General features: G+C 39.4%; 1 protein-coding gene across 3 annotated transcripts in view; it reads left to right on the forward strand.

Annotated features, from left to right (window-relative positions):
- Positions 1 to 7,581, forward strand: part of LOC116840411 (dipeptidase 1-like) — a 10,499-nt gene extending 2,918 nt beyond the window's left edge. For all 3 annotated transcript variants that reach the window (XM_032807085.1, XM_032807084.1, XM_032807088.1), the window contains exons 3-9: positions 656 to 776; positions 2,814 to 2,985; positions 3,100 to 3,537; positions 4,444 to 4,702; positions 6,156 to 6,240; positions 6,359 to 6,434; positions 7,178 to 7,581. In XM_032807085.1, the coding sequence (XP_032662976.1) occupies positions 656 to 776; positions 2,814 to 2,985; positions 3,100 to 3,537; positions 4,444 to 4,702; positions 6,156 to 6,240; positions 6,359 to 6,434; positions 7,178 to 7,412 (1,386 nt within the window). In that variant the 3' untranslated portion in view covers positions 7,413 to 7,581. The remainder of the gene's footprint in view (positions 1 to 655; positions 777 to 2,813; positions 2,986 to 3,099; positions 3,538 to 4,443; positions 4,703 to 6,155; positions 6,241 to 6,358; positions 6,435 to 7,177) is intronic.
- Positions 7,582 to 12,296: the final 4,715 nt, after the last annotated feature.

Consider the following 12,296-nt stretch of genomic DNA (forward strand, 5'->3'; position numbering starts at 1 on the left):
GGGGGGGGGGGGGGGTGGAGGAGGAGGGCGGGGGAATCCGTTGAAGTGTAATCTACGGCGCACCCCTTTTGCAATTGCACGCGGCCGAGCCAGACGTGAACGCACACGCACGCGTGTGCACACGTACGTGTGCGCTGCATCGCCGCCCTCACCGCAGTGCGATGACTTTTGCGACGATATAACTCTCGTGCAAAACAACGAGACATTCGGGTTACGACGGTGTGATACAACGTCGGAGAGGCGTACGTTCGGATTACTCGTAGATGTGTGTCGCACGTGTTCTCAGTGCGGCCGCGTCACGGAGCGACCGCTGAAAGATACTTCGCACGAGTCCACGTAAATTGCATCGGGATAATTTATCGACGGTGCGCTTCCAGACGCTTTTGAGTCTCGCGGAAATTCAGAGACGTCTGCGATCTCTTCGCCGGCTGGTTTTTTTTTGTCCCAAGGCAAACGCGTTTTTCCTCGACCGTGCTTTTGTGTTTTTCTTCGCTCTTTCATCAATTACGAGCTATTAATACCGGTGTGATGCCGGCTCACTCGTGCAACGCGGAAAAACAGTTATACAATCTTCGCAAACTCGGGATTCCTCGCGACTTGTCACTCGACGTGATGTTGCCGCGCGTCAGCTTTGTAAATCGACGGAATTTTGCAGACCTGTCTGCAACTCTCCTCGACGGAGCTGAGAAAATTGCCCAACGGCGATGCACTTCACATCAAGGACACCGGTGTCTCGACTTCCTTCGACAAGGCCAAAGAATCGCCAAGAGAGAGCAGTGAGTGTATAATCATTAATTGTTTATTCCCATTAATTATAGAAAACAGAATATCTCAAGCCATTTATTATCTGGTAACATTTTGCGTCCCACGTACAAAAGAAATACATCCTGCACTCAAGCTACTTGTTTCAAATATTTCATGAGTTTATATATCCGCGAATCTGTCATAACTTTATCGTAAGCATCAAATTTATTCAAAATACATTCCCTTTAAGCTTTAAGAAATTTAATATTCAATCAAGAATATGAAATTAAAACAAAAATTCGGTTTGCTTACACTGGGAAAAAAAATATCTAAAAAATAAGAAACATTTCTTCGGTGAATAACATATTGCTTAAATCACAATTTCTTTATTTAAATAGAATAAATACAACTGTTTTCATGAAAAGCTAAGATTTAAAAAATGTATATCTTCTTACTTGAAAAATATTTTGCATTAGTATTTAAATGAATATATTATTAGTACTCACCGAATATATAAATAATTTTACTTCTTAAATATTTTTTCTCTCAGTATGTATTATGTGGAGTCGAGCCAACTTTTTTTCAAACAAGTTTTATAATATCTCTGTAGAATTTCGCTTTTCGAGCTTACGTAACGAGCTTTTCTAAAATTTGCAATAAATATATTTTAAGACTATTGTCGAGAAAATATTCTTTATCAGAAAGTTAAGCATTATTTAAAAGAAAGAAAGTAAATTGAGTAATCATTTTTCGTAGAATGCTATTTTTCTACGTGCGTTAACATTATCGATCCAGCAATCTCAGGATAGTAATCAAACGTACAATATTTAATTTCATTTACTCACTTATTTATCTTACTTACAGTGTGTTTTGCATTGAAAATTTCAATTAGCATGGTAGATTTTCTGGCTATAATTAGATAAATTAATACTGTACAGAAACACACACACACATATAGATACTACTTAAATAATTATTACATAATTAATAAATTCATGAGCACGGCATTAATGAATAATGTATAGATGCGTGAGTTAAACGTGCTCGTTTTATACTATTAACTTTTATCATTATTTCTGCTATCAGATATACAACACGCTTAAATATAGCATACATGCTCGTGTCAGGCTAATGATTATAATCGCCGCGATTAGCACGGGTAATGATGGACGCGAGGTGTGTTGATTCAAACTAATACAGATTTAATTTTCGCGTGCCGCGCTTGATCGCCTCGCGCTTTCTCGATTACCCTATCATCCCCCGTCTCTCCCTCTTGCTCTTCCCCTCTCGGTATCACGTCGTTCCCGATGACCGAACGACAATCTCGACTTTTCTTTCTTTTTTTTCCAATTTCGCACGTCAACGAGCTCGCTTACGTAAAGCCTCGAGCGAAGAAAAGCGAAGGCGCGATGAGAAAGGACGAGCGTGGCGAGACGCAACGGAGTTTCGCGATTTGGTATGATTTCTATTCACGGCTCGACAATCTACCTATCCGATTTCATCTCATACTCGATCCGGCCGCAGCCGGCGAATCGAAGTTTCGGTCACGGCGATTTCACGTGCGAATAGATACGATCCACGCTCGACTGGTCTTCCCGACTGGTCTGAGAAGATTCCGCCGCGGTTGTCCCGCCGATCATCATCGCTCTATGATGCTGCTTTTATCGTATTGTTTGTCAATTTCGCTCATTGTTGGTAAATATCGAGGCAATTAGCAAATTGATTGTGCAGAAACAGATCTTCAGCAGTGGCACAAAAGACCCAAACGACAATCCTCTTTAGACGCCCGAAAGAGTCATTTAGACTCCATTTGGTTCTAATATTTTTTGTATTCCTCATTGCTTGTATCAATGACAACTGCGAAACACAATTTGCTGAAAACATAATTTGCAAAATATAGATGTTTTATATATTATTGACCTAATATCTTCATCTTCGAACAACTAAAAAATATAGTTGAGACCGAAAATAACTATGACTTTAGTTAGATCAATCATCCTTTTTTCTTAGTATATGATCGCAGCACATGGTTCTAATAAATTAATCGTCAACGATGGACAATATTCCAGGACGTAGCGTGATAAGGAAATGGGTGGTAATGGCTGGATTTTTCTTCCTTGGATGTGCCTTGGTGGCCGGAGTGGGTCTGCCGCTCGCCCTGGAACTTCGAAGTTCTCACCTGTTGGAGGCCAGACTGCAAGTGGTGCGCAGAATGCTCTCGGAGGTCCCTCTGATCGACGGGTAACGGCGATAGCTCGAAGCGATAGTTGTAGAAACGGAGGGTGAACTCCCGTATAGCGCCGTCGATCATTCGACATTGGTCGTGTCTCAAAGTCCGTACAAATCACCAAACAGACACAACGACTTCGCCTGGAACCTCCGCAAGCACCGCGGCAGCACGAAGCTGGATAACTTCCCCTTCGACGAGGACCTGTCGCGCAACTCCAGCTGGGGTCCGCAGTGGCAGACCGACCTGATTCGCCTGCAGCAGGGCATCGTCGGCGCGCAGTTCTGGTCGGCCTACGTGCCCTGCGAGGCGCAGTTCCTCGACGCCGTTCAGCTCACCCTGGAGCAGATCGACATCGTGCGCAGGCTGACCACGCGCTACCCCAAGCGAATCAGACTGGTGACGACGAGCGACGAGCTAGAGAACGCTCACCGGGACGGGGTGATCGCCAGCCTGGTGGGCATCGAGGGTGGCCACAGCATCGGCACTTCCATGGCGGTGCTGAGAAGTTTCCACCGGTTGGGCGCGCGTTACATGACCCTGACCCACAAGTGTAACACTCCGTGGTAAGTTCCACGATCAACATCTCGGCCATACGCACGTAAGCGTGAGCTTGGCGCGGCGGCGACAGCGGGAGGGAGTAAATAAAGTTTATGACAGCAAACTGGTGCTCTCTGTTGGATGATATTTCTGTTATTTGTTATTCTTCCGAGATTCTCCGGTCAGTCGACTGGTTTGATAAATGAAAGTAAAGGTTCGTCTTGCTGACCAGCTGAGAACTGATACTTAAGCAAAAATAAACGATACGAGCAGAGTTAAAAGGAAACGCGACGTAATTAGAACATGTTATCTTCTTCCGTCTTTGATCGAGTCGAATGCGCTCGAGATCCTCGTATACGTTGTTGATACTGCCTGGAGTAATTGCAATTTCGATTAAACTATTACCCAGTAAACACGAACTAATAATATGAGAAATATATATATATATATATATATATATATATATATATATATATATATATATATAGAAGGGATCCATTTTAAAAATGGTGAAGAAAATACAAGAATAAACTACATAACCAGTTGCAGAATTACAACGTAATTAATAACGTTTAATTAATAACTAAATTAATAAATTAATTAATAACGTTTACACAAAAGAGAGAGCTTTTTTATGATTATTGTCTAGTTAACGAAGTGACGTTCACATAACGAACTGTTTGGAACTTAGTTATCCGAGGGAAAAAAATAATCGCGCACATAATAATCACAAAGTTGATATAATCCGTGTTTAAAAGATTTATAATCACACAAAAAAGACCTATGTGACTGAGTCGCATTTCTGGGATACAACTGATATAAAAAATGATACCACTACATGAAAAGGCATGTGTATACGGATAAACTCACTTGTTGCTGTATTGTTCAGTTTAGCGAGATCGAGCGTCAAGAGATACGGTTTCGATTTTCAGGGCGGATTCATGTTCCGTCGACGATCCGAACTCGGACGCGCCGTCTGATTTCCACAGCGACGGCCTCTCAGAATTTGGCAAGGCGGTCGTCGGGGAGTTGAATCGCCTGGGCATGCTCGTGGACCTCTCTCACGTTTCAATCAGGACGATGCGAGACGCCCTCGCGGTGACGAAGGCTCCGGTCATATTCTCGCACAGCGCAGCCAAAGCGCTCTGTAATTCCTCGAGCAATGTCCCGGACGACGTGCTGCAGAATTTGGTGAGATAGAGAAATGCCAGGAATGAGCGTGCGCGCGGGTGGCACTAAACGTATCTATTTAAGACGCTGTCTCTCGAGGGCCATTGCGGTAAACACACTGTGGATAAATGAACACTTAGAAGTAGATCCGTCTTCCTAACTTCAAACGCATCACACTGATAACTGATGTGTGTTCCTGGTTATATCGTAATTTTCTAAAGTATTTACACTTTTTTTTTCAAATATTTTGAGTTTATCTGAAGGCTAATTTCTCATTCCTTTCTCGGGGAAATAAAAGTGTTTACGATAAAACAGTGACATGGAAAAAATAAGAATTGTTCAAATTGTTTAAATTCAATGTTGTATATTTTTAATTATGCCGAAAATTCAATTTTTGTCAAAAATTTTAATACAACAAATTCGGCGTCTATTTGCGCGTCCTGTCATCGTATAGAAATCAATTTCTTATGTCATCAATGTTTCTACCATGCGTATATATGTTGATTTAAAAAAGATTCGATGTGTCAGGTTGGTGTAAAAGATTTGTTATTTTTCTATTAAATTCTTGTAGAAAATTTTGGTCATCAGCAAAAAAAGAAACTCTTTGTTAGACGTCTAAAAGATACCCAGAAAATATATTCCTATCTTTAGCAAATTTCTTTTATATATGGGCTCGAGAGGATTTTTCTAAAACTGAAAAAATTCTTCTTCTTCTGGAAGGAAAATATTCTAAGCATAATATTCTGAAAGTTACAGGAATTTCGTTTTATATTTACAGTACAATCTTTGTTTTTAATAGAAATTTTTTTCTGGTAGAAAGGCATTCTGTATCAAGTAAACGTATTCTTCTTGACTTGAAAGAGAGAAAAAGAACAATATCTAGTAAATCTTTTATTAATAGTTAATTTTCTATTTAAAAAGGAAATTCTGTCGATAAAAATTCTGGTTTAGATTATTACAGGAAATAGTATTTTGCAACTAAAGTTCTTTCTTTTAGAATATTTTCCTTTTGGTTTGGTTTTAGAATCCTTCTTGAGGTCATATATACATTGAGAAAAAAATGATTGATCTAACTAAAGTTACAGTTATTTGTTATTAATAATAACATTTGTTATTGTTATGTGATCATAGTTATAAATATCAAACACTGTTTTCTTAGTGTAAGAGGATCCTGTTAAAAACAAATCATGTATCAGATTTTTGGGTAAGTACGAGTCGATACTGTTTATTTTATTCGTAAAAATGATTGATCCTTTGCAATTGGATATAATTTCGCTCTTTATTTCATTTAACAAACACGGCGCACCTCTTGCACCGACCTAACACATCGATACGCGAGATGAAGATGACGGAACAATGGTTGATGATGCGGGTATTCGCCGGCCACGGAACAACGCTAATCACGCGTATCGTCGCGCTGACATAATATTTGCTTGTGGATTAATCGTGTGGCTTTCATCTCTGTTTGCCTCAGTCCCTCAATGGAGGTCTGGTTATGGTTAGTTTCGACAGCGCCCATTTGAGCTGCAGCGATAAAGCCTCCATGTACGACATTATAGGTGCGTAAGTGGAGTCAAATTAGCGAACGTCGAAAAAGAAAAAAAAAATATAAAAAAGAAACTTACACGTAGAAATAAGGGACGATTGAGACACATACGCATACTCGCATTTTTACAGCTCACATCAATCATATCAGACAAACAGCTGGCGTGAATCATGTGGGCCTCGGCGCGGGTTACGATGGGATACTGAGGTATTTAAAGCATCACTCAAATTTTATATTAACGTCTTATCATTCGCCAATAACACGGAACGGTTTCTCCTCTTAGAACGTTCTTTTTTATATATAATTGAACAGAAGAAAAATAATCGTTCGATGTTCAAAAATCTTAGCCAAAGTACACCGGCCAACAGCCATTTTGCGCTGAAAATAAGAGTTATCAATTGTTCCTAATTTTTATCTGCTGAATTCAGGTATAGCAAGCGAAGTGAGTATCATTAATAGCATTATTCTACGAGCGAAATTGCAATTCGTCACTCACAAAAATGTTAATAGAAGCGATTAGTTTTGTTATATTCGTGGTGAGTGTACTTCAGTGAAACAAAAGTGCAAGATGACTCATTGACTCGTAAAGCACATGAATTATACTTGGAGTGCGAAGCAGAAGATGATGATGCGACTCGAATTAACATAAATTTACTGTAAAATTTGCCTATTGACTTTGCAATATTGATTGAATGGTGAAAATCGAGTTATAATTTTCTCAAAAACCGTTGCGAATTAAATTTCTTTATTGTTATCTTATTGGTTCAGGATATTTTTTAATTGTGCAAAAAATATGCATAAACAGAAAGCTAAAAATATCATTGAGATTATAAGGATCCATTCTTTTGTTCAATTGCATGAACATACCTCAAAAGAGAAAAGAAAGAAGATGCGATAATGAGCTCGGAGACATGGTGAGAGAGTAAAAGCAAAGAATTACACTTGTCCAGGCCGCCGACGGAATTGCCAGACGTTTCCGGCTACCCCCTGCTGCTGGCCGAGCTAACTAGAGATCGGAGATGGTCCGCGACGGACATCAAGAAGCTGGTGGGCGGGAATTTGTTGCGCGTCCTCAAGGAAGTGGAGAATCACGCGGCGACTCTCTCGCACCAGTTTCCGGCGGAGGAGTGGATTCCCGAGGAACTCATCGAGGACAGCGCTTACTGCAGATATCACGACGCGTAGGGGCGCGCTCATACCCGCTCAACGACGAGACTGTTTCCGGTATCAAGACTGTCATTTGGTTCCCGTGAGGCTCTCACTAGAGACGCGCACATCGAACTGTATGATCTTTGTACCTGGATCGCCTCAATCATTTTACATTTTTAATAAAGTAGCAATGAACTTGACCGTACTGCTGAAGCCTCGCTTGTCCTCCTTTTATGCGCAGTTAATCCCGATCGTATTAGTTTAATGCAAAAGATTTGTCATAAAATTGTGGTGGCAAGTTTGGATATTCAAAAGAGAAGTTCTTGTTTGATATCCCAAGAAATAGTTGATGTTATTCATTCGTAAAAATTATCAATCCTTCGAAAATGGACAAGTTTTGAAGGAAATTTCTTTTGTTTATTTATTTAATTATTCTTGGGAAACTCTTTGATTATACAAAACAAGAGATACAACTGTGAGAGTGCAATAATGATAGGTTATAATTATTATAAATTGATTTTGAGTCGAATTAAGAAACAACGCAACAAGTAATAATTTAAATTACAAAGGCGCTTCACCAAAAAGTTCACTCTGAGTGAGTGATTGTTTGTCAAGATGCAATTTAAAGCAAGGAAATAAGTAATAAAAAGTGGTATGATTATTGATTTAATTAGTTAGGTTTTTGCCTGACTATTAATAAATAGAAGTAAAAAAAAAATTTAAGAGAAAAAATAAAAACATTTGAAATAAATATCTTCTTTAAGTATTGATTCAAATTATTTCACACTCTTTCTAAGGGTCTTGACATTTTTCTTGGTTTGAAATGTTTCTTGATTTGTTTATTTTTTTTTCTGAAAGTATCTGAAAAATCTTAATATAGTTTTGCTCCATTTTAATCTGTCTCTAAAGTTTCAGGTGAAAAAGATGGGATTATTTCTCGTTTGTTATCATCAGCTTACAATCAGGTCAGTTTATTTTTTTCAAGTTCGAGGGTAGCGTTTGGAGAATCTTGTAACTCGGTAAACACCAGCTAATCAGTTTACATAGTGAGGACATATTTGTGTATATTGTCGTGCGAGGTTTCCTCCGTGTGTTATCATCGATTTTGCTCATTGCTGCAAGAGACGCAGATTTACGAGTTGTTTGGAACTGTTACACGATCGGCCCGATTGCGTCACGCTCAATTGCGTTTATGGTCAAAATGGTTCTTAGCAGTTAAGTCAATTTACCTTGTCTTGAGTCTCTCCTCCGCATTCACCGCCACATAATATATGTTGGAGCAATTATTTAATTCCTCGCACACGCGTGCGCGCGCGTGTGTGCGGATCACAGGTTCACACGCGCACACGTATGCGACGCTGCAGCTGACAGAAGTGGACTCAGGTCGCCGCTGCGTCAATTGCATCGTTCAGTTTTTAACTCGAGACTGAGGCCGGCATTAATAGTCATTACTTGAAACTTGTCCCCCACACGTGAGATACTCAGACATGAATTTAGAATTAGATTTGAGCTTTTTATTTGAATTACACAACTTGTGCGACGTTACGTTTGTAAATCGTGCGATTCAGCTAAAAAATTCAAATCTGAATGTCTCACCTGAGATAAGTTTCAAGCGATGACTACACGGAAAAAAAGATTTGCTAATATATGGACAACCAAAAATATTAATTGCAGGAGCAAATTTTCTTGCTTTTATAGCAAAGTTATTTAGTTGTAAAAAGATTTGCTAATATATATATATTAGCAAATCTTTTATCTATCACAACTAAATAACTTTGCTATGAAAGTAAGAAAATTTGCTCCTGCAGTTAATAATTTTATTTGTTCATATATTAGCAAATCTTTTTTTTCCGTGTACTAATGCTGGTGTTATATCTCGATCATGGACAGCATTGTTAATAAATAATCGGGCTCGAGCTGCTGTCTGAATCTCGCACGACTCTTTAAAGGCAACAAATGAGCCGCGGAAGTTTCGACGATGTTTGAATAATTCATACCTGACGACTGGGAGAAGTCGTCAATGAGATTATTAATAGAGGGTCTTTCTCGTATGCGCGTTTTTACGCGCTGCACAGATTAGCAATTGACTCCAGTTGGCTATGATAAAGTCATCGAACTTAAAATCTTCTTATAAAGTACTCCCATACGTGAGTTAGTCAATTTAATCAGATAATCATTTTACCACATTTAAAATAGCGTTAGATTGGTGCAATAAATTTGATATTTTTCAATTAAATTCCTGAGGTTTGTAAAATAAAAATTTGAGATTTAAGAGAACAGAAAGTTATTGAATATCTAAAACAATACGTAATTCGAAATGTTATTCGTTTTATTCGTAAAAGTTGCATGGGATTACAAGAAATATTTTTGTCAAGTAACTCTAATCAGAGCAAGTATTTTTTAGTTGTTTACTCAGGGAAAATAATGCCGATGACTGAATTGCTTCATCAAACTTACAAGTTAATTTGAGTTTTATATCAAGAAATCAACGATTGAGAGAGAAAAATCCAAAATGGTAACGCAATTATCAAATTCTGAATTCAATCGTGAAATAATTATGTCTTTATTTGATGAGAATTTAAATTGATTATTTTCTAGTTGATTGCACTCTAAAATTCGTGCACGGGCTTTCAAAGTTTTTTTCAACTGTTTGCGATTGAATACAGAGTCTTTCACTTATTTTTCCATTAATTCTTCAAAACTGAGTAATCTCGTTTCCTAATTCATTTCATAAATCGCATCAGCCAGATATTCTTTAACGTGCTCTTTATGTCCCGTCGATGCTAATTACTTTCTCGCTGTCCTACTTGCAGCGGCGTACAATTGAGAATTTTGCTGACGGAAGGACAATTTGATTGACGCAGCGGAGTTTCGCTTGTTTCGATTTAAAATCCAGCGCAATTTTTGCGAAATAACGAGAATTGCGAATAAGTGAGTCAAAGTAAGCGCAAGCATTAGCAGAATAGAGCGATAAATCGTTTTTCATCTGCAGTTCCAACGCAATCGCCTCAAAGCTTCTTGCCCTTCGCTGCGGTCATCTTGTTTCATGACATTAGAAGTCAGGAAATGTATGCCCATTCTAGCGAGAGCATGCATTTCCTCGCTTCTCGACGTCATCAATCTGCAAGAGTTCCGTGACGAGAAACCAAAAAAGCCTTAACGAAAATTTGAATATCGTGGAAGTACCTTGTCGTGGATGCTTTATTATTCATTCGCACCTTATTTGCCGGGGGATCGTTGATACGTCGAGGAATGTTTTGACATATTAGTAGAGAAAGAAAGAGAGAGAGAGAGAGAGAGAGAGAGAGAGAGAGAGAGAGAGAGAGAGTGATTTAATCTCGTAAGATATTCTGTCGTATCTGCGCGTGCTAGATCTTACATTTTTCCGAAACGCGCCGTGAAAGTGCTACCACGAGCGCGCGCGCACGCGTCGAGCTTTCGCTTTCGTTGTTAACGCGTTCTGCAAATGTGGGCCATGTACAGTATGACGGATTGTATTTTTGCCCCTGACAACAGCCGAAGAGGGACCGCTCGATTGCGGTCTTCTCTCTCTCTCTGTCTGAAAGTATTGCTTAACAGTACGTCCATAAGCGAATGCAACGAAGCGCGTCGAGTCAAGCTTTGGCCACTGTTGACAGAGAAATTAATTGGTCCTTACATTAATACCGTTTAATCGTCGCATTCAACCAATCATTTGGATTCCACGAAAATACAACTGACTTTTCTCTCTTAGCCTTAAAAACTGATATTTTACTAGTAAAATGTTGGTTTTCTTTTCGATAAATTTTCTAAACTCTCAACGTACGAAACGTACTTGTGTTTTAAAGGGATGAAAGGGAAAGAGGTGGAAGAGCGAAAACGATAAGAAATTGAAAAAAGAGGACACTCACGAGAAAATATAATCTTATTGTTATGTATTACTTCAAGGAAATTCTTCTGAGACCAAAAGGAAAATATTCCAATACACAATAAGGACTCTAGTTGCAAGGTGCAGTTTCCTGTAAACCTACATTCCAAGCGAAAATTCTCGCTGAAAGAGTATTCCTTTTCTAATAAATGGACTCTATTAATATTCTAACAAATATATCTATTAGATATCTAGAATGTACTAGATATTATTCTACTTTCCTTTTAAATCAAGAGACTCTTACTCTTGAAGCAGAACGTCTTCTTATTAAAAGAAATTTTGTATCGAGAACAAGACTTGTAGATGAAAAGCGAAGTTCCTTTAACTCTTTAAGAAAACTGCGCATAGAATATAATCCTTTTCTAGCCTCAGAAGAATCCTCTTGAGGCCATATAAAAGGAGAGATTCCGCTGTAAGATCATATTCTTTTGGGTATATGTAGATCACATATCGAGATCCGAGAGGTAATGCGAGTTCTCTCCGCGGGATGTATAGAAACAAGTTTCTCCGGCCTGAGATCCATCTAATTAAGTTTCCACCGACTCTCTTTCACCTACTTCGCGAACTCGTTCGAGTCTCAAATTCTATCGCTATTAATTAACGATATCACGCGCGCGCGCGCTTTGAAGTATCAACAAAGCGAGACGCCGAGGATAAACAAAAGGCGAACGGCGCGATGTTTAATTCAAGACACGGTTGCGCATCGCGCTTCGGCGGGCGTGTAATTCGCATCGTTTTTCTTTCTCTTCTCTTCTCTCCCTTAATCGGGCATTCGGCTTTTTCTCCTCTCGATTTCCTTTCAGCGCGCGACCACCGTCCACGTGATCTACGACCGCGAAGAAGCGAACTGCCGCGTACGCGGAGAGGATACGCGTGCTGGCCCTCGCGACCCACGCGCGCGATCGAGGGGAGCACCGTTGGGTCAAAGAGGCCAAGATAAATTGCGATCTAATCCGCGAGTTAGCCGGGAGAGCCAATTACGAGTCGTTGCGCGTCCGCAGGAAGAGAGGAGT

Source organism: Odontomachus brunneus, unplaced genomic scaffold (assembly GCF_010583005.1).
Source record: "Odontomachus brunneus isolate Ranch 3 - 2012 unplaced genomic scaffold, Obru_v1 Obru_scaffold_009, whole genome shotgun sequence".
Lineage (NCBI taxonomy): Eukaryota > Metazoa > Arthropoda > Insecta > Hymenoptera > Formicidae > Odontomachus > Odontomachus brunneus.